Raw genomic sequence first — 21,920 nt, 5'->3', positions numbered from 1 at the left:
CGGTAAAAAACTCGCTATAAAAGTAAATCAAACCCCCCTTCATCACCCCCATAGTTAGGGAAAAATTAAAAAAATGTATTTATTTCCATTTCCCCATTAGGGCTAGGGTTAGGGCTAGGGTTAGGGCTAAGGTTAGGGTTAGGGCTAGGGTTAGGGCTAGGGTTAGGGCTAGGGTTAGGGCTAGGGTTAGGGTTGGGGCTACAGTTAGGGTTAGGGTTTAGATTACATTTACAGTTGGGAATAGGGTTGGGATTAGGGTTAGGGGTGTGTCAGGGTTAGAGGTGTGGTTAGGGTTACCGTTGGAATTAGGGTTAGGGGTGTGTTAGGGTTATGGTTTGGATTAGGGTTTCAGTTATAATTGGGGGGTTTCCACTGTTTAGGCACATCAGGGGCTCTCCAAACACGACATGGCGTCCGATCTCAATTCCAGCCAATTCTGCGTTGAAAAAGTAAAACAGTGCTCCTTCCATTCCGAGCTCTCCCGTGTGCCCAAACAGGGGTTTACCCCAACATATGGGGTATCAGCATACTCAGGACAAATAGGACAACAACTTTTGGGGTCCAATTTCTCCTGTTACCCTTGGGAAAATACAAAACTGGGGGCTAAAAAATAATTTTTGTGGAAAAAAAAAAGGATTTTTTATTTTCATGGCTCTGCGTTATAAACTGTAGTGAAACACTTGGGGGTTCAAAGTTTTCACAACACATCTAGATGAGTTCCCTGGGGGGTCTAGTTTCCAAAATGGTTTCACTTGTGGGGGGTTTCTACTGTTTAGGTACATAAGGGGCTCTGCAAACGCAATGTGACACCTGCAGACCATTCTGTCTAAGTCTGCATTCCAAATGGAGCTCCTTCCCTTCCGAGCTCTCCCATGCGCCCAAACAGTGGTTCCCCCCCACTTATGGGGTATTAGCGCACTCAGGACAAATTGGACAACAACTTTTGGGGTCGAATTTCTCCTCTTACCCTCGGGAAAATACAAAACTGGGGGCTAAAAAATAATTTTGGGGGGAAAGTTTTTTTTTTTATTTTCACGACTCTGCATTACAAACTGTAGTGAAACACTTGTGGGTTCAAAGCTCTAACAACACATCTAGATAAGTTCCTTGGGGGGGTCTAGTTTCCAATATGGGGTCACTCGTGGGGGGTTTCTACTGTTTAGGTACATTAGGGGCTCTGCAAATTCAATGTGACACCTGCAGACCATTCCATCTAAGTAATGGCGCTCCTTCCCTTCCGAGCCCTCCCATGCGCCCAAACAGTGGTTCCCCCCACATATTGTGTATAATCGCACTCAGGACAAATTGGGCAACAAATTTTGTGGTCCAATTTCTCCTGTTACCCTCGGGAAAATACAAAACTGGGGGCTAAAAAAAATAATTTTTGTGGTAAAAAATTGTTTTATTTTTACGGCTCTGCATTATAAACTTCTGTGAAGCCCTTGGTGGGTCAAAGCGCTCAAAACACATCTAGATAAGTTCCTTAGGGGGTCTACTTTCCAAAATGGTGTCACTTGTGGGGAGTTTCAATGTTTAGGCACATCAGTGGCTCTCTAAACGCAAAATGGCGTCCCATCTCAATTCCTGTCAATTTTGCATTGAAAAGTCAAACGGCGCCCCTTCCCTTCCGAGCTCTCCCATGCACCCAAACAGTGGTTTACATATGGGGTATCAGCGTACTCAGGACAAATTGCACAACAACTTTTGGGGTCCAATTACTTCTCTTACCCTTGGGAAAATAAAAAATTGGGGGCGAAAATATAATTTTTGTGAAAAAATATGATTTTTTATTTTTACTGTTCTGCATTATAAACTTCTGTGAAGCACTTGGTGGGTCAAAGTGCTCACCACACCTCTAGATAAGTTCCTTAGGGGGTCTACTTTCCAAAATGGTGTCACTTGTGGGGGGTTTCAATGTTTAGGCACATCAGGGGCTCTCCAAACGCAACATGGTGTCCCATCTCGATTCCAGTCAATTTTGCATTGAAAATTCAAACGGCGCTCCTTCGCTTCCGAGCTCTCTCGTGCGTCCAAACAGTGGTTTACCGCCACATATGGGGTATCGGTGTACTCAGGACAAATTGTACAACAACTTTTGGGGTCCATTTTCTCCTGTTACCCTTGGTAAAATAAAACAAATTGGAGCTGAAGTAAATTTTTTGTGAAAAAAAGTTAAATGTTCATTTTTATTTAAACATTCAAAAAATTCCTGTGAAGCACCAGAAGGGTTAATAAACTTCTTGAATGTGGTTTTGAGCACCTTGAGGGGTGTAGTTTTTAGAATGGTGTCACACTTGGGTATTTTCTATCATATAGACCCCTCAAAATGACTTCAAATGAGATGTGGTCCCTAAAAAAAAATGGTGTTGTAAAAATGAGAAATTGCTGGTCAACTTTTAACCCTTAAAAAATTTTGGTTCCAAAATTGTGCTGATGTAAAGTAGACATGTGAGAAATGTTACTTATTAAGTATTTTGTGTGACATATCTCTGTGATTTAATTGCATAAAAATTGCATAAAAATTCAAAGTTGGAAAATTGCGAAATTTTCAAAATTTTTGCCAAATTTCCGTTTTTTTCACAAATAAATGCAGGTACTATCAAAGAATTTTTACCACTATCGTGAAGTACAATATGTCACGAGAAAATAATGTCAGAATCAGCGGGATCCGTTGAAGCGTTCCAGAGTTATAACCTCATAAAGGGACAGTGGTCAGATTTGTAAAAATTGGCCCGGTCATTAACGTGCAAACCACCCTTGGGGGAAAAGGGGTTAAAGAACCTCACCAACAACTACCACAAAAGACTTCAACCTATCATTGATGTAAGGCCGGGATCACACATGCGAGAAATACGTCCGAGTCTCGCATGGTGATACCCGGCATTCCCGCCGTCACTCAGGAGCGGAGCGTCGGCTGCATAGCACTACATGCAGCTGCACGCTCCGCTCCTGAGTGACGGCGGGAATGCCGGGTATCACCATGCGAGACTCGGACGTATTTCTCGCATGTGTGATCCCGGCCTTAGAGGGGGCAATACATGATATTAAGAAATGGGGTATGTGAACGTTTGATCAGGGTCATTTGGATGTTTTGGGTTGCCATTATGATTTAAAAAGAGAAAACACAGTAGTCTGACAATAAATGGCTTCACCCAACCACTAACCATGAGAGGAGAAAAAGTTTTGGTGTTATCATTCATATTCTCTGAAAAAAGGCCAAGAAATCAAAAATTCAGCTGGGAATGTGAACTTTTGAGCACAACTGTAGATAGATATGATATAGATAGATAGATAGATAGATAGATAGATAGATAGATAGATAGATAGATAGATATGATATAGATAGATAGATAGATATGATATAGATAGATAGATAGATAGATAGATAGATAGATAGATAGATAGATATGATATAGATAGATAGATAGATAGATAGATAGATAGATAGATAGATAGATAGATATGATATAGATAGATATGATATAGATAGATATGATATAGATAGATAGATGTGATATAGATAGATAGATAGATAGATAGATAGATATGATATAGATAGATAGATATGATATAGATAGATAGATAGATAGATGTGATATAGATAGATAGATAGATATGATATAGATAGATAGATAGATAGATAGATAGATAGATAGATAGATAGATAGATAGATGTGATATAGATAGATAGATATGATATAGATAGATAGATAGATAGATAGATAGATAGATAGATAGATAGATAGATAGGAGATAGATAGACAGATATGAGATAGATAGATAGATAGATAGATAGATAGATAGATAGATAGATATGAGATAGATAGATATGATATAGATAGATAGATAGATAGATAGATAGATAGATAGATAGATAGATAGATAGATATGATATAGATAGATAGATATGAGATAGATAGATAGATAGATAGATAGATAGATGTGATATAGATAGATAGATAGATAGATATGATATAGATAGATAGATATGATATAGATAGATAGATAGATAGATAGATAGATAGATAGATAGATAGATAGATAGATAGATAGATAGATGTGATATAGATAGATAGATAGATAGATAGATAGATAGATATGATATAGATAGATAGATAGATATGAGATAGATAGATAGATAGATAGATGTGATATAGATAGATAGATAGATAGATAGATAGATAGATAGATAGATAGATAGATAGATATGATATAGATAGATAGATATGATATAGATAGATAGATGTGATATAGATAGATAGATATGATATAGATAGATAGATAGATAGATAGATAGATAGATAGATAGATAGATAGATAGATAGATGTGATATAGATAGATAGATATGATATAGATAGATAGATAGATAGATAGATAGATAGATAGATAGATATGAGATAGATAGATATGATATAGATAGATAGATAGATAGATAGATATGAGATAGATAGATATGATATAGATAGATAGATAGATGTGATATAGATAGATAGATAGATAGATATGATATAGATAGATAGATAGATAGATAGATAGATAGATAGATAGATAGATATGATATAGATAGATAGATAGATATGATATAGATAGATAGATAGATATGAGATAGATAGATAGACAGCCCCGTTGGAATAAAAGCATACAGTAAAATGTCCTTTGACTGCGGGGATTATTTTGTAGAATACACGCTCGCTGGTTGAGGTTTGGCAGCCCCCTGTAAATTGCAGATCATCTTGAATTTTTAAATTACCGCTGAGTTTTGTTTCTTCGGTAGAACAGGTTGTTCATTTCTCTGGCATTTTATTTTCTTTGTTCTCTGGAAGCCGCTTTTCCTCGAGGTCAGGATGACAAATCGCATATATACAAGGGACCGTTTTATGTTTGTGCAATCTAAAATAAAATAAAAATGCAGCTGGCTCTCTGCCGGGGAGGATTTTATGTGCAGCCATTCCAGGGTAGAACAAATAACGGCCGCTGGGGTAAACCTGTCAACAACGAAACGGGAAAGCTGCAAGGCAGAATGAGGGAAATCTTGGGGGACCGACACCTCCATGACCAGCGAGACTGAACCCACAATGATGATGCCATTCAGAGAGAAAAATTTGGTAGCAATAGTGAATGAAAAGGTAAAGCGCCATGGAATAAATGGCGCTATAATAATAAAATGTGGAGTGTCATTACCATGTATAGGAACTGAAGAGCATTTACACAAAAAAATAAAAATAAAAAAAACATATAGAAAAAAAAATCCTAATTTGTCTGAATGGCATCATTAAACATAAGTTGATTAATAAAATAAACCTGAAATATAATCCAACATGACAAACTTACCGCCATTTCCACTATTCTTTTAGTTTGTCTTCATTCTACCGTATAGAAGCTGTCAACAAGCAGGGTGTTTGCTGTTGACTGATATTAAAGGGAATCCATCAGCAGGTTTCTGATATGTAATCTGAGAGTGGCATTATGTAGGGGCAGAGACCCTGATTCCAATGATGTGTCATTTACTGGTCTGCGTTTTACTGTTTCAATAAAATCAGTGTTTTATCAGCAGTAAATTATCACTACAGGACTAGGTGTCTCATGCCTCCTAGTCCAACCACGCCCCCACCACTGCAGTGTGCAGAGAGCAGCCAACCAGTGGAGTGGGCGGGGTTATACCCAGCTCAGCATTCAGAGCTCTGCTAGATCTGCAGCAGAGAAAACTGTATTGTATCACATCTGCTGCACCCAGTAAACTAAGCGATACATCACTGGAATCAGGCTCTCTGCCCCTACGTCATGCTGCTGGCAGATTCTATTCAAGAAAAATGATTATGTTTTTATGCATCGTGTAGGGTATGATCAAACTAATGCTTCATTGTTGTCAAACTTGTAAACTATTAAGTAGTGTGATTAACTCTTGCCATACATGTTACACAGCTGTCAGTTTTCCTCCAGATTCCCAATCATATACCTTGCAGGGTTCTGAATAGGGACGTGGGAGGTAACTGCTACCGAACACCTCATTCTTCCTGCTAAAAAAATGATTGAGCATGCTAAAATCCAACAGCCCCATCCTTTTCTTCCTGACATCTGCCAACAGGGACGTTTAGGGATACCCTATATACATTTACTATGGTTCCTCCCTCCCCATAGGAAATCGCGATTTACCCCTTAACCATACGATAGGGGAAACCATGCTGATCACTGGGGGCCCTATTAATAAGAGGTATCTGGAACCCCTTTAAGGCCTTCACCAGCCCGAACCACAGACCTTTCACAACATGTCACCACGGAGCTTGGAAGCGCTGAGTATTTTACCTTTTGTCAGCTCCTTGTTGTCGCTGAGGCCTCCACACAGCGATATAGCGATGGACGGCAGATCCCGCAAACCATCAGAGATACTTTCTACTCCGCTGTCTGCTCCGGAGCTTCCTACAGACTGGGGGGACTGATTAGCCGAGCGGACCCCGTTCTCTCCTGCGCTCTTCACAGCGGTGGCCGAGTCCCCACTAAAATAGGGCAATCACACAACCAGTGAGATGACAGAAGACCACTACACATGTAATGGAGTGCCGACACACAGGGACAGGCAGGAGGAAGGTTACACATACGCACAAAGCCCCCAAAAGCTGAGGGGTCCGAAGGCTTTATAGTAGATACAACACTTTAAGGGGTAGGATGAGATTATAAAAACAATTCTGCCTCATTTGCCCACAAGCTAACATTCAAGTGACTGCGGCCAAAATGTAATACCACACATAGCCTCCAGGCAAGGGTGGCGCACTTTCTGTTAAAAAAAAAAAGGGATGTTACTACCCCTTTAAAGTGCATTGCTTGCAAAAAAAGGGGGCAACAACAATTCCAAAGAATACTCTGCTCACGGCGCGCTCACACAGGGTTGTCCACCTTTGGGAACTACTTTTTTTTTCTTTATACAAGTACAGTGGGTACGGAAAGTATTCAGACACTTTACATTTTTCACTCTTTGTTTCATTGCAGCCATTTGGTAAATTCAAAGAAGGTCATTTTTTTCTCATTAATGTGCACTCCGCACCCAATCTTGACTGAAACAGAAATGTAGAAATTTTTGCAAATTTAATAAAAAAGAAAAACTGAAATATCACATGGTCATAAGTATTCAGACCCTTTGCTCAGACACTCATATTTAAGTCACATGCTGTCCATTTCCTTCTGATCCTCCTTGAGATGGTTCCACTCATTCATTGGAGTCCAGCTATGTTTAATTAAACTGATAGGACTTGATTTGGAAAGGCACACACCTGTCTATATAAGACTCCACAGCACACAGTGCATGTCAGACCAAATGACAATCATGAGGTCAAAGGAACTGGCCAAGGAGCTCAGAGACAGAATTGTGGCAAGGCACAGATCTGGCCAAGGTTACAACAGAATTTCTGCAACACTCAAGGATCCTAAGAGCACAGTGTCCTCCATAATGCTTAAATGGAAGAAGTTTGGGACCTCCAGAAGTCTTCCTAGACCTGGCCATCCAGCCAATCTGAGCAATCGTGGGAGAACAGCCTTCGTGAGAGAGGTAAAGAAGAACCCGAAGATCACTGTGGCTGAGCTCCAGAGATGCAGTAGGGAGATGGGAGAAAGATCCACAAAGTCAACAATCACTGCAGCCGTCCACCAGTTGGGCCATAATGGCAGAGTGCCCGACGGAAGCCTCTCCTCAGTGGAAGACATACGAAAGCCCGCATAGAGTTTACTAAAAACACATGAAGGACTCCCAGACTATGAGAAATAAGATTCTCTGGTCTGATGAGATGAAGATAGACCTTTTTGGTGAAAATTCTAAGCGGAATGTGTGGAAAAACCAGGCACAGTTCATCACCTGCCCAATACAATCCCAACAGTGAAACGTGGTGGTGGCAGCATCATGCTATGGGGGTGTTTTTCAGCTGCAGGGACAGGACGACTGGTTGCCATTGAAGGAAACATGAATGTGGCCAAGTACAGAGATATCCTGGATGAAAACCTCTTCCAGAGTGATCTGGACCTCAGACTTGGCAGAAGGTTCACCTTCCAACAAGACAATGACCCTAAGTACACAACTAAGACAACAAAGGAGTGGCTTCAGAACAACTCTGACCATTCTTGACCGGCCCAGCCAGAGCCCTGACCTAAACACTAGTGAGCATCTCTGGAGAGAGCTGAAAATGGCTGTTCACCAACGTCCACCATCCATCCTGAAGGAACTAGAGAGGATCTGCAAGGAAGAATGGCAGAGGATCCCCAAATCCAGGTGTGAAAAACTTGTTGCATCATTCCCAAGAAGAATCATGGCTGTACTGGCTCAAAAGGTGATTCTACTCCATACTGAGCAAAGGGGCTGAATACTTATGACCATGTGATATTTCAGTTTTTCTTTTTTAATAAATTTGTAAAAATTTCGACATTTTTGTTTTTTTTTCAGTCAAGATGGGGTGCCGAGTGTATAGGGTGGGTCATGTATATGGCTACACCTAAATAAAATGGGAATGGTTGGTGATATCAACTTCCTGTTTGTGGCACATTAGTATATGGGAGATGGTGCACCACCACATTATGGGCGTCAGGTCCGAGCATTCCTACATGAAGTTTCCTGGAAAGTGGATTGGTTGTCGTGGGCCAGATGAATGGCCACCAGGGTCTCCCGATCAGACCCCCTTAGACTTTTATCTTTGGGGTCATCTGAAGGCAATTGTCTATGCTGTGAAAATACGAAATGTGCAGCATCTGAAATAAAGGATACTGGAAGCCTGTGCTAGCATTTCTTCTGCGGTGTTGCTATCAGCGTGCCAAGAGTGGGACAAGAGGGTTGCATTTACAATCCAACACAATGGGCAGCACTTTGAACAAATTTTATAAGTGGTCATAAACTTGTAAATAACTCATGAAAGAATAAAGTTACATTAAAACCAAGCACACCATTGTTTTTCTTGTGAAATTCTCAATAAGTTTGATGTGTCACATGACCCTCCTCCCATTGGAAAAAATAAAGTTGGATCCAAAATGGCCGACTTCAAAATGGCCGCCATGGTCACCACCTATCGTGAAAAGTCCCCCTCCCCCCCCCCATATACTAATGTGCCACAAACAGGAAGTTGATATCACCAACCATTCCCATTTTATTTAGGTGTATCCATATAAATAACCCACCCTGTAAATTAATGAGAAAAAAATGAATATTTTCCATAAGCAAATATGTATTTGGGGCCAAAAATCATTCAAATGGCTTTTATTAAAAATGTTGCACCGTTTGCCTTCTACAGTTTCCGTCTCGCACTGGGTATTGATGGCTGCAGAATGAGTGAACTGAGGATCCATCAGTAAGCTCACCACTATGGTGTGAAGGGGAGTTGGTAGCTCTTTTCCGTCTTGTTTTTTGCTGCTCTCAGCTAATATCTGACCACAGAACAAATCAAACATATATGTCCAGAGGAACTTAGAGAGTGCAAAAGCCAAAAGGTGCAACATATTCAATGAAACCCAATTGCAAAAATGATTTTTAGGCTTGTTAATATTATTTGTCTTTTGACTTGCCTTGGCCACAAGACACAAAGTTCCATCCAATGAGGCTGAACCGCCCCGGACATTAGAGAAAGCAAAATGTAATAATAAAGATAAAACTACAAACCTCTTAGGAAAATATAAAGCCGCAATCTCCGGATCCATGCAGTTGATATCATCTAAATAGACCCCATCAGTCCCGAGATGTCGGCTTCTCTTATCTGCAAACACAAGATGGGAAATAAGAAAATTATTGCTCCAACTGTTATACTGCGTCGTCTATCCTCTCCCCATAACGGGCTAAACCCAATTTACAAGGAATAGTCCTCAAATTCACAACTAAATGGTATTGGCTTTTTCTGTGGGTCAGTAAGGCTACGTTCCCACTCTGGATGGTCAGTCCAACACTCTGATCCCAGGACTTTTGAAGGCATGTTCATGTTTTTTCTTTATCTGCTGTCAATTTTTTTTTGCACAACGCTTGTACATGGACCTGATATACAGCAGCAGCATGTGAATGGGGCTAAGCTGCAATACAAGCAAAGCCTAAATGGTCGGCCAGAGTTGGACATAAATGATGGATAGGTTTGGCCAAATGCGCCTCCATCTGCCGCCATATTGAGGACCAGATCACCATGCAGACAGGGAAGACTATACTACATAGGGCAGCTGAGACAGTGACGAAGCGTGGGCTACCAGTGGCCAGCGCAAGCAAGTATTGCACCTCATAACCCGTTAATACTACTCCTTGAGCGCCCCTATAAGATAAAGAATGCACAATATTGAATATACAGAATGAATGCCACCTAAAAATATATTAACAATGCCCCCTTAGTGCCCCCGCTAACAGTGATAATGCCACCTTTGTGTCTTTAGCTCTCTGCTCCACAACCAGATCCAGCTGTATCAGAGCCACATTGGCGCTCTGTCGAAGTAGACGACAAAAGCCGCTGAGCACGCAGATTGGCTGCAGCGGTATTGATGTGACGTCAAGGCTGCAGACAATGACACAGGACCAGTGCCGCTCAGTGCTGGGAGGGCGAGTTAACCAGGGAGGGCGACCCAGGTAGGGAGAGTTAACAAGGGAGGGTGACCCAGGTAGGGCAAGTTAACCAGGGAGAGTGACCCAGGAAGGGCGAGTTACCCAGGGAGGGTGACCCAGGTAGGGCAAGTTAACCAGGGAGAGTGACCCAGGAAGGGCGAGTTACCCAGGGAGGGTGACCCAGGTAGGGCAAGTTAACCAGGGAGGGTGACCCAGGAAGGGCGAGTTAACCAGGGAGGGTGACCCAGGAAGGGCGAGTTAACCAGGGAGGGTGACCCAGGTAGGGCAAGTTGACCAGGGAGGGCGAGTTATCCTGGGAGGGCGAGTTATCCAGGGGGAGGTGACCCAGGGAGGGCGAGTTAACCAGGGAGAGTGACCCAGGAAGGGCGAGTTAACCAGGGAGGGTGACCCAGGTAGGGCAAGTTAACCAGGGAGGGTGACCCAGGAAGGGCAAGTTATCCAGGGAGGGCGAGTTATCCTGGGAGGGCGAGTTATCCAGGGAGGGTGACCCAGGGAGGGCAAGTTATCCAAGGAGGGCAAGTTATCCAAGGAGGGCGAGTTATCCAGGGAGGGTGACCCAGGGAGGGCAAGTTATCCAGGGAGGGTGACCCAGGGAGGGCAAGTTATCCAGGGAGATTGAGTTATCCAGGGAGGGTGACCCAGGGAGGGCAAGTTATCCAGGGAGATTGAGTTATCCAGGGAGGGTGACCCAGGGAGGGCAAGTTATCCAGGGAAGGCGAGTTATCCAGGGAGGGTGAGTTATCCAGGGAAGATAACCCAGGAAGGGCGAGTTATCCAGGGAGAGTGACCCAGGGAGGGCAAGTTGACCAGGGAGGGTGACCCAGGAAGGGCAAGTTAACCAGAGAGGGTGACCCAGGGAGGGCAAGTTATCCAGGGAGGGCGAGTTATCCTGGGAGGGCGAGTTATCCAGGGGGAGGTGACCCAGGGAGGGCGAGTTAACCAGGGAGAGTGACCCAGGAAGGGCGAGTTAACCAGGGAGGGTGACCCAGGTAGGGCAAGTTAACCAGGGAGGGTGACCCAGGAAGGGCAAGTTATCCAGGGAGGGCGAGTTATCCTGGGAGGGCGAGTTATCCAGGGAGGGTGACCCAGGGAGGGCAAGTTATCCAGGGAGGGCGAGTTATCCTGGGAGGGCGAGTTATCCAGGGAGGGTGACCCAGGGAGGGCAAGTTATCCAAGGAGGGCAAGTTATCCAAGGAGGGCGAGTTATCCAGGGAGGGTGACCCAGGGAGGGCAAGTTATCCAGGGAGGGTGACCCAGGGAGGGCAAGTTATCCAGGGAGATTGAGTTATCCAGGGAGGGTGACCCAGGGAGGGCAAGTTATCCAGGGAAGGCGAGTTATCCAGGGAGGGTGAGTTATCCAGGGAAGATAACCCAGGAAGGGCGAGTTATCCAGGGAGAGTGACCCAGGGAGGGCAAGTTGACCAGGGAGGGTGACCCAGGAAGGGCAAGTTAACCAGAGAGGGTGACCCAGGGAGGGCAAGTTATCCAGGGAGGGCGAGTTATCCTGGGAGGGCGAGTTATCCAGGGGGAGGTGACCCAGGGAGGGCGAGTTAACCAGGGAGAGTGACCCAGGAAGGGCGAGTTAACCAGGGAGGGTGACCCAGGTAGGGCAAGTTAACCAGGGAGGGTGACCCAGGAAGGGCAAGTTATCCAGGGAGGGCGAGTTATCCTGGGAGGGCGAGTTATCCAGGGAGGGTGACCCAGGGAGGGCAAGTTATCCAAGGAGGGCAAGTTATCCAAGGAGGGCGAGTTATCCAGGGAGGGTGACCCAGGGAGGGCAAGTTATCCAGGGAGGGTGACCCAGGGAGGGCAAGTTATCCAGGGAGATTGAGTTATCCAGGGAGGGTGACCCAGGGAGGGCAAGTTATCCAGGGAAGGCGAGTTATCCAGGGAGGGTGAGTTATCCAGGGAAGATAACCCAGGAAGGGCGAGTTATCCAGGGAGAGTGACCCAGGGAGGGCAAGTTAAGAATAGTTCGGATTTTTCCTGCTAACGGAGCTTAGGGAAAAACAATTTCTGAAAGGGGAAAATACATGATGTCTCCACTTATCTCCTACACCGATAGCTTGTAATAATATTTGCCACAGGACTTGTCAACCATCGCTAAACTTTGCATAACGCTCGCAGTCTATCATGGCGGTGCAGCTGGATCGACCCCAGAGAGTCACGGACTGGAGTGTGTAGATAGGACTGGAAGCAGCCACAAAGCAGCGGCAGAGAATAATCCGGAAACACAACAGGCGCAGCTGAAACGACTTGGACGCGATCAACGCAAACAGCAGTGATGTGAAGTAATGTCAGCCAGGAGAGACTCCAGCAGCCGGCAGGAGCCATGCATGAACACATCCCATCGCCTGGCACATCCCAAGTGTTTACTTGTTCTATTATTTGCATTGCTGCCTCTGGAATACAATGAGATTGTTCCAGGAGCCGACATTTGCATAACGCTTTGGTTTCCAGCGATTGCATATTTCCTGAACCCAGACATTCAGCAATCATCAGAACGGATCGCTACAGCAGATATACAAAATGGATCCTTCAAGAGTAGGATCCTAAGGGGGCTTTTGTGTCGAGTCCTCGACAGCACAGCGATGATCCAGTTACATGGTATAATCCCACCAGACGGCTGCCGTCTATAGATAATGTGAGAAATCTGCAAATTATTTTATCTAAAACTGATGTCCCATAAAACAGTTACAGAAAGAAGGGACAGATCTTTGTCTCTCCACACAAAAGTAGTGGGGTTCACGGTTCTCCGTCACTCGGCGCAAAGTGGTGGTGGAGGTTCTCGGTCTCTCGGCATAAAGCGCGGGTAGGTCTTGGTATCTCTGAGTAAAGCGGGGGACTGGCCTTTGTCTGTCAGAGCAAAGCAGAGGCGGGCCTTGGTCTGTCAGAGCAATGCAGGAGTGGATCTTGGTCTGTAAGAGCAATGCAGGAGTGGATCTTGGTCTGTAAGAGCAATGCAGGAATGGATCTTGGTCTGTAAGAGCAAAGCGGGGACAAGTCTTGGTCTCTCAAAGCAAAGCCGGGGCAGGTCTTGGTGTCTCAAAGCAAAGCTGGGGCAGGCCTTGGTCTCTCAAAGCAAAGCTGGGGCAGGTCTTGGTCTCTCAAAGCAAAGCTGGGGCAGGCCTTGGTCTCTCAAAGCAAAGCTGGGGCAGACATTGGTCTCTCAAAGCAAAGCTGGGGCAGGCCTTGGTCTCTCAAAGCAAAGCTGGGGCAGGCCTTGGTCTCTCAAAGCAAAGCTTGGGCAGGCCTTGGTCTCTCAAAGCAAAGCTGGGGCAGGCCTTGGTCTCTCAAAGCAAAGCTGGGGCAGGTATTGGTCTCTCAAAGCAAAGCTGGGGCAGGCATTGGTCTCTCAAAGCAAAGCTGGGGCAGGCCTTGGTCTCTCAAAGCAAAGCTGGGGCAGGCATTGGTCTCTCAAAGCAAAGGTGGGGCAGGCCTTGGTCTCTCAAAGCAAAGCTGGGGCAGGCCTTAGTCTCTCAAAGCAAAGCTGGGGCAGGCCTTGGTCTCTCAAAGCAAAGCTGGGGCAGGTCTTGGTGTCTCAAAGCAAAGCTGGGGCAGGCCTTGGTCTCTCAAATCAAAGCTGGGGCAGGCCTTAGTCTCTCAAAGCAAAGCTGGGGCAGGTCTTGGTGTCTCAAAGCAAAGCTGGGGCAAGCATTGGTTTCTCAAAGCAAAGCTGGGGCAGGTCTTGGTGTCTCAAAGCAAAGCTGGGGCAGGCATTGGTCTCTCAAAGCAAAGCTGGGGCAGGTCTTGGTCTCTCAAAGCAAAGCTGGGGCAGGTCTTGGTGTCTCAAAGCAAAGCTGGGGCAGGTCTTGGTCTCTCAAAGCAAAGCTGGGGCAGGTCTTGGTGTCTCAAAGCAAAGCTGGGGCAGGTCTTAGTCTCTCAAAGCAAAGCGGGGACAAGTCTTGGTCTCTCAAACCAAAGCTGGGGCAGGTCTTGGTCTATCGGCTTCTGTCCACCTGCCTTGTCAAGTTACATGGGATGTTGATCCAGGAAACTAGCCTGATTTGCCATATGTGAAGTCAGGAGGGACTTTTTTTCCCCTAATAGCATCTGCCTAATGAGATTTTTCTCTATTTTTTAGATCAGCATGATAAACCTGTCTCTTCTTTCAACCTGAAAAGTATACCTGTAAGTATAACATACAGCATTCCAGTTCAGGACAGGTAAGGCAAGCCACTGAACAAAATCAGATGCAATATATGCTGGAAACTTCCTGCACATATAGTGCTGGCAGAAAACTGAAAATGTAAAACTACCCACTAAAAAAGTGAATTTCAATTTACAGAGCAGTAGAATCAGGACTCATTTCTTTTGTATTTAAGGGAAAAAATATACATATTTAAGTCATACATTTGTAGGAAATAAAAAACAGGATTACATGTTTCTACAGCAACTAGTAGCTAATATTTATAACAATGACTGCTCGTGGAAGATGTGAAGAGAGAGAGCGCTCTGAGTCCCTGTGACCTCAGCACACTTCACATAGTTACAGTAGCATGTAAAAGTTCAGGCACCCCTGGTCAAAATAACTGTCAGTGTGAAATTACAAAAAGGAAAATGGACAGATGTAAAAGTGTGGGCGCCCTGCATAGTTAGTACCTCCTTTTGTAAGTATCACAGCTTTGTAAACACTTTTTGCAGCCAGACAAGAGTCTTTCAATTCCGGTTTGAGGGATTTTCATTCATTGTTCCTAAGGCTTCATGTTTTTTGCGGCTCATTATTGCGAACCTTTTTTGCGGGCCATATCGCCGCAATTTTCAAGGTCTGCTGCAATATCGGACAGCAAAAAAATTGCGGATCACCGTTTTCCAGCTTCCCAATACTATAGCAAAAGTATTGGGGGAAAAAAAACGGCGGTCCGCAAAACCAGAAGTGACGGCACACCGGAAAAACAACCTTCCGTTGTTTTTGCGGCCCCATTGATTTACAATAGGGGCCGTGTCCGTAAGCCGTGAAATATATCGAGCTCGCGCGATAATTTTTCACAGCCGTAAATACGGCCCTCACGGCCTTACGGCGTACGGCGCTCCTCCGGATTTTTGCGGCCCTTTTCTGCGGCCCCATAGAAATGCAAAGCCGGGCCGAAAAAACACGGCAAGTGTGAAACCAGCCTTAGAACATTCTTCCAGTTCTGTGAGACTTCTGGGTCATTTTGCATGCACTGCTATTTTGAGGTCTAGCCACAGATTTTCAATGATGATCAGATCAGGGGACTGTGAGGGCCATTGTAAAACCTTCAGCTTGTACCTTTTGAGGTCATCTATTGTGGATTTTGACTGATGTTTAGGATCATTATCCATTTGTAGAAGTCATCCTCTTTTCAACTTCAGCTTTCTTACAGATGATGCTAGGTTTGCATCAAGAATTTGCTGAAATTTAATGGAATCCTTTCTTTCCTCTACCCCTAAAATGTTCCCCGTTCCATTGGCTACAACACAACCCCAAAAGAATGATTGATCCACCCCATGCTTATGGGCAGCACGGTGGCTCAGTGGTTAGCACTACAGCCTTGCAGCGCTGGAGTCCTGGGTTCAAATCCCACCAAGGACAACATCTTTAAGGAGTTTATATGTTCTCCCCGTGTTTGCGTGGGTTTTCTCCGGGTACTCCGGTTTCCTCCCACATTCCAAAGACATACTGATAGGGAATTTAGATTGTGAGCCCCATCGGGGACAGCAATGATAATGTGTGTGCTGTGGAATATGTTAGCGCTATATAAAAATAAAGATTATTATTATTATCATTATTAAGCTTACTGGTTGGCAAGAAGTTCTTTTCCTGAAATTCTTCGCCCTTTTTCTCCACACATACCTTTGATCATTGTAGCAAAACAGTTCTAGTTTAACCTCATTGGTCCACAGAACTTGTTTCCAAAATGCATCAAGCTTGTTTAGATGTTCTTTTGCATACTTCTGATGCTGAATTTTATGGTGAAGACGCAGCAGAGGTTTTCTTCTAATAACTCTACTATGAAGGCCATAATTGTGCAGGTGTCTCTCAACAGTAGAACAATGTACCACACAACTCCAGAGTCTGCTAAATCTTTCTGAAGGTCTTTTGCAGTCAAGAGGAGGTTCTGATTTGCCTCTCTAGCAATCCTATGAACAGCTCTCACTGAAATTTTGCTTGGTCTTGACCTCCACTGTTCCTGCCATTTCTTAATTACATTTCGAACTCAGGAAAGGGCAACTTGAAAATGCTTTGCTATCTTCTTACAGCCTTCTGCTTTGTGGGCCTCCACCATTTTCAGAGTGCCAGGCAGCTGCTTAGAACCCATGGCTGCTGCTTTTAGGCAGGATGTTAGAGGAGGCTGGGTTTTTACAAAGCTGGGAAATTTGCACCACCTGGCCTTTTACTAATGATGAAAGTGAACAAGTCATAATCCTAACAGGGCAATTAATGCCTGAAACCTTGGTCAAAGTTATCTAAGAACACAAATCTCCGAGGGTGGCCAAACTTTTGCATCAGCCCATTTTCCTTTTTGTAATTTTTAAATTGTAAAAAATGAAAAAAAAGATACATATATATATATATATATATATATATATATATAATTATTTATTTACTTGGGGGACTAAGATACAAGGGAGATGTGCTCAAACTTTTAGATGACACTGTATTACCAAATGCAGGTTTTATTTGGTGTAGGTGGTGATGTTAGTAAGGTTTTTACAGGTTTTAGTGTAGTCTCAAATCCACCTCTGCCCCAATGTCTGTTCATCCCTGCTGTTTTGTTTTCCCCTTGCTTTACACTGCATTTATCACGGTGCGTGCATGAACAGCTAATTTCAATTACAGCTTATTTTGGTGCTATGAGACATTTCACTATGACAGTTTAATTTGTAATCTTAGGCATTACATGGGACTGCAAGCAAGCAAATCTAAACCCCAATGATTAGGCCACAAAATCTTTAATATATTCAGCACTACTATACCCAGGAGCGATGAGGGGGAACTATCAGCCATTCTTAAAATAAAATGTATTGTGACCAGAGCGAATATACCTTTCTTCTTGGAAGGAGAGTCAGTCTTGCTGGCTGGTGGAGTAATAGGTGTTGATGTGGGGATCACATCTTCATGAGTGGGGAAAGCAGGGGCTGCAGCTCCCAAAGATTCAATATCAGGTTCACTCATTTTTGGAGTGTCACATTCAGGACCAACTTCTTCTGCAGTCAGTGGTGCTGGCTGCTCCTCTATTACTTCGGACAGGGTGACCTTCCCTTCCTCATTCATGTTCTGGATGATTCGGAAATGTGTGCTCTCTGAAGGACTTATGTTCACCACAATTTGTTCTTTCACTTTATGTGGAGACTGTGGGAAAAATAACATCACATTATCAGAAGAATAATGAATGAAAAAGTCTGAAAAAAAAAAGTATAAAGAAGAAAGTATGCAAATGATATGTGTACACAGAGACAGACAGATGCACTGCCTGGACAGAAGTATATGTGTAAAGGTACCTTCACACATAACGATATTGTTAACGATATCGTTGCTATTTGTGACGTAGCAACGATATCGTTAATGAAATCGTTATGTGTGACAGCGACCAACGATCAGGCCCCTGCTGGGAGATCGTTGGTCGCTGAATAAAGTCCAGAACTTTATTTCGTCGCTGGACTCCCTGGAGACATCGCTGGATCGGCGTGTGTGACACCGATCCAGCGATGTCTTCACTGGTAACCAGGGTAAACATCGGGTAACTAAGCGCAGGGCCGCGCTTAGTAACCCGATGTTTACCCTGGTTACCATGCTAAAAGTAAAAAAAAACAAACAGTACATACTTACCTACAGCCGTCTGTCCTCCAGCGCTGTGCTCTGCACTCCTCCTGTACTGGCTGTGAGCCGGAAAGCAGAGCGGTGACGTCACCGCTCTGCTTTCCGGCTCCCAGACAGTACAGGAGGAGAGCAGAGAAGCAGAGCGCAGCGCTGGAGGACAGACGGCTGTAGGTAAGTATGTACTGTTTGTTTTTTTTTACTTTTAGCATGGTAACCAGGGTAAACATCGGGTTACTAAGCGCGGCCCTGCGCTTAGTTACCCGATGTTTACCCTGGTTACCGGCATCGTTGGTCACTGGAGAGCGGTCTGTGTGACAGCTCTCCAGCGACCAAACAGCGACGCTGCAGCGATTCGGATCGTTGTCGGTATCGCTGCAGCGTCGCTAAATGTGAAGGGGCCTTAAGAAGAGGGACCTTGCCACTGGTACCTTTTTTGTGCCGGGTATGGAACTGTCGGGGCTGTCTCCTCTGTTGTCCGGGGTGAAGTTTAAAGGTACTGTCACACTAGACGATATCGCTAGCGATCCGTGACGTTGCAGCGTCCTCGCTAGCGATATCGTCCAGTGTGACAGGCAGCAGCGATCAGGCCCCTGCTGGGAGATCGCTGGTCGGGGAAGAAAGTCCAGAACTTTATTTCGTCGCTGGACTCCCCGTAGACATCGCTGAATCGGCGTGTGTGACACCGATTCAGCGATGTCTTCGCTGGTAACCAGGGTAAACATCGGGTAACTAAGCGCAGGGCCGCGCTTAGTAACCCGATGTTTACCCTGGTTACCATCCTAAAAGTAAAAAAACAAACACTACATACTTACCTACCGCTCTCTGTCCTCCAGCGCTGTGCTCTGCACTCCTCCTGCTCTGGCTGTGAGCGTCGGTCAGCCGGAAAGCAGAGCGGTGACGTCACCGCTCTGCTTTCTGGCTGCCCGGCGCTCACAGCCAGACCAGAGAAGCAGAGCGCCGAGGACAGACAGCGGTAGGTAAGTATGTAGCGTTTGTTTTTTTACTTTTTAGGATGGTAACCAGGGTAAACATCGGGTTACTAAGCGCGGCCCTGCGCTTAGTTACCCGATGTTTACCCTGGTTACCGGGGACCTCGGGATCGTTGGTCGCTGGAGAGCTGTCTGTGTGACAGCTCTCCAGCGACCAAACAGCGACGCTGCAGCGATCCGGATCGTTGTCGGTATCGCTGCAGCGTCGCTATGTGTGACGGTACCTTAAGAGACCGGACCATTCATTGCAGGCAGAAACAGGGGTGTGTGGCTAAGTGCTTAGGTTCTCAGCGTGCATGGAAATGGGCAGACTTGGCGGGAAGAGACAGTGGCAGCAGGGGGATGTAAGTGCTCCGGCCCTTGAGCATCAGTGTAGCGCAGGCCCGCGCTCGAGCTTCCCCACTACCGCTGGCAGAGACTGTGAGGAGGGACGTGCAGGGTGCCCGTTAGTGACCACAAAGCGGTGTTGAACATTCCGGGCTAGTGAGTACTGCGCACGTGCTGCCAGAGGGAGATTGGGTGCAGGACTGTCATCTGCGCCCTGATTCACCAGTGTATGTCTGCCGGGCCCCGTTTGACTCAGACAATGCGAGGACGTCTTGACAAACATCTGACAGAATAAGTTAACCCCCCAAGAACTGTTAATACCTTTTCCACTGTTCCTTAACCCCTGCATCTTAAATATATTTTTTGAACTGCCAACCCAACCCCCCGAGTTAACCTTTAACCTCCCTGCGTGGAGAATCTCAGTGTGAATTACAATTGTTAACCCTTGCTCTGTCTCCTGTCTGTCACTGCATCCCGCACCTTCCGAACATTTAGACACCACTTAATCATTGAATTTATGTTTTCCATTTGGCCTCATTGGCCCTGGTGTATAACATCCGGCCCCTCACCCCACGGTGTATAACATCCGGCTCCTCACCCCAAGGTGTATAACATCCGGCCCCTCACCCCACGGTGTATAACATCTGGCCCCTCACCCCACGGTGTATAACATCTGGCCCCTCACCCCACGGTGTATAACATCCGGCCCTGCACCATCCCACGGTGTTTACCATCCTGCCCTGCACAATCCCACAATGGATAACATCCGGCCCCTCACCCCATAGTGTATAACATCCGGCCCTGCAGCATTTCATGGCATATAACATCTGGCCCCACACCATCCCACGATGTATAGCATCCAGCCCTGCTCCATCCCAAGGTGTATAACATCCGGCCCTGCATCATCCCACGGTGTACAACAACCAGCTCTTTGCCCTCGGTGTATAACATTCGGTGCCTCACCCCCCGATGTATAACATCCGGCACCTCAGAACACCACGATGTATAACATGCGGCTCCATCACCATGTAAGGAGGAAGACCAGGCTGCGGGTACCTGCTTGCCGGGTCCGGAACTATTGAGGCTGCCTCCCCTGTTACCGTGGGGAAGAAATGAGGGACCGGACCAACCTCTTGACCCAGGTAGGAGGGGCGTGATAAAAGCAAAAGCGCGTGCAGTGAGGGGCAATTAGGCATGAACCAGCAGAGTGCAGCAGGGTGAGCAGTGTGCTCCGTCCCCTGAGCGCAAACACTGCAACCCGTCGAGCTTGCCACCTCCTGCCAACTTCAGCGGGACCATAGGAGAGAGAGGCTCCGTGCGGTCTATAACTGTGAGTACCGCGCACGTGCAGAAGGAAGAAAGCCGGGTGCCGGACAGACACATGCGGCCTGCCCCGCCAGTTGCTAGACTTCTTACTTTGGCCGTACAAGTTTATGGACTGGAGGCTCAGCAGAAGGTACCGGAGACCGACCGCTGCCGCCAGAAGACAGATCATTCTAAGGACCCCTTCTGTGGACATATTTCAGGCAGCTGCCGGCGCTGGAACCCCTGCGGAATCTTCTGCGGTGGAGGAGCATAAAGGACACGATAAGTCTAACAACGGCACTGTTATTGTTCTGCACTTGTTATTCCTATTATCTACCCTTTAACCATTTATCTCCCTGCAAGGAGTTAATACCCTGTTTGATTAAACTGTTAAATCTGTTAACTTTTGCTCTGCCTTCTGTCTGTCACTGCATCCCGCAACCTGCTTACAACCATACCACACGGTGTATAACATCCAGCAATGCACCATCCCATGGTGTATAACATTCGGCCCTGCATCATCCCACGGTGTACAACATCCGGCTCTTTGCCCCGGTGTACAACATACGGCGCCTAACCCCCTGGTGTATAACATCTGGCACCTCACCACTCCACGATGTATAACATCTGACCCCACACCATCCCTCAGTATGCAGTATAACATCCGCATCCCCTAAGTGCATAACATCCGACCCCTTGGCCCCCGATGTATAACATCTGGCCCCTCATCTCCCACTGTATAACCTAAGGCTCCTCACCCTCCGGTGTATAACATTTGGCCCCTTGCTCTGGGTGTATAACATCCGTCCATTCACCCCTGGTATACAACCTCCGGCCCCTCACCCCTGGTATACAGGTGTACAACATCTGGCCTTTTGCCTCTGGTGTACATCCTCTGGCCACTCATCCTCTGCCTCTCGCTAACAGGTGTATAACTTCCAGCCCCTCACC

General features: G+C 45.7%; 1 protein-coding gene across 3 annotated transcripts in view; it reads right to left on the bottom strand.

Annotated features, from left to right (window-relative positions):
* The window catches only part of LPIN1 (lipin 1), a 317,563-nt gene that overhangs the window by 87,671 nt on the left and 207,972 nt on the right, over window positions 1-21,920 (bottom strand). For all 3 annotated transcript variants that reach the window (XM_069728107.1, XM_069728108.1, XM_069728109.1), the window contains exons 7-9: window positions 17,574-17,880; window positions 9,630-9,723; window positions 6,305-6,495 (exon numbers count right to left, since the gene is read on the bottom strand). In XM_069728107.1, coding sequence (XP_069584208.1) covers window positions 6,305-6,495; window positions 9,630-9,723; window positions 17,574-17,880 — 592 coding nt within the window. The remainder of the gene's footprint in view (window positions 1-6,304; window positions 6,496-9,629; window positions 9,724-17,573; window positions 17,881-21,920) is intronic.

This window comes from Ranitomeya imitator, chromosome 5, assembly GCF_032444005.1.
Source record: "Ranitomeya imitator isolate aRanImi1 chromosome 5, aRanImi1.pri, whole genome shotgun sequence".
In the NCBI taxonomy this organism is placed as follows: domain Eukaryota; kingdom Metazoa; phylum Chordata; class Amphibia; order Anura; family Dendrobatidae; genus Ranitomeya; species Ranitomeya imitator.
The sequence above is the reverse complement of the archived record's forward strand: the minus strand, read 5'-3'. Positions and strand labels throughout refer to the sequence as shown.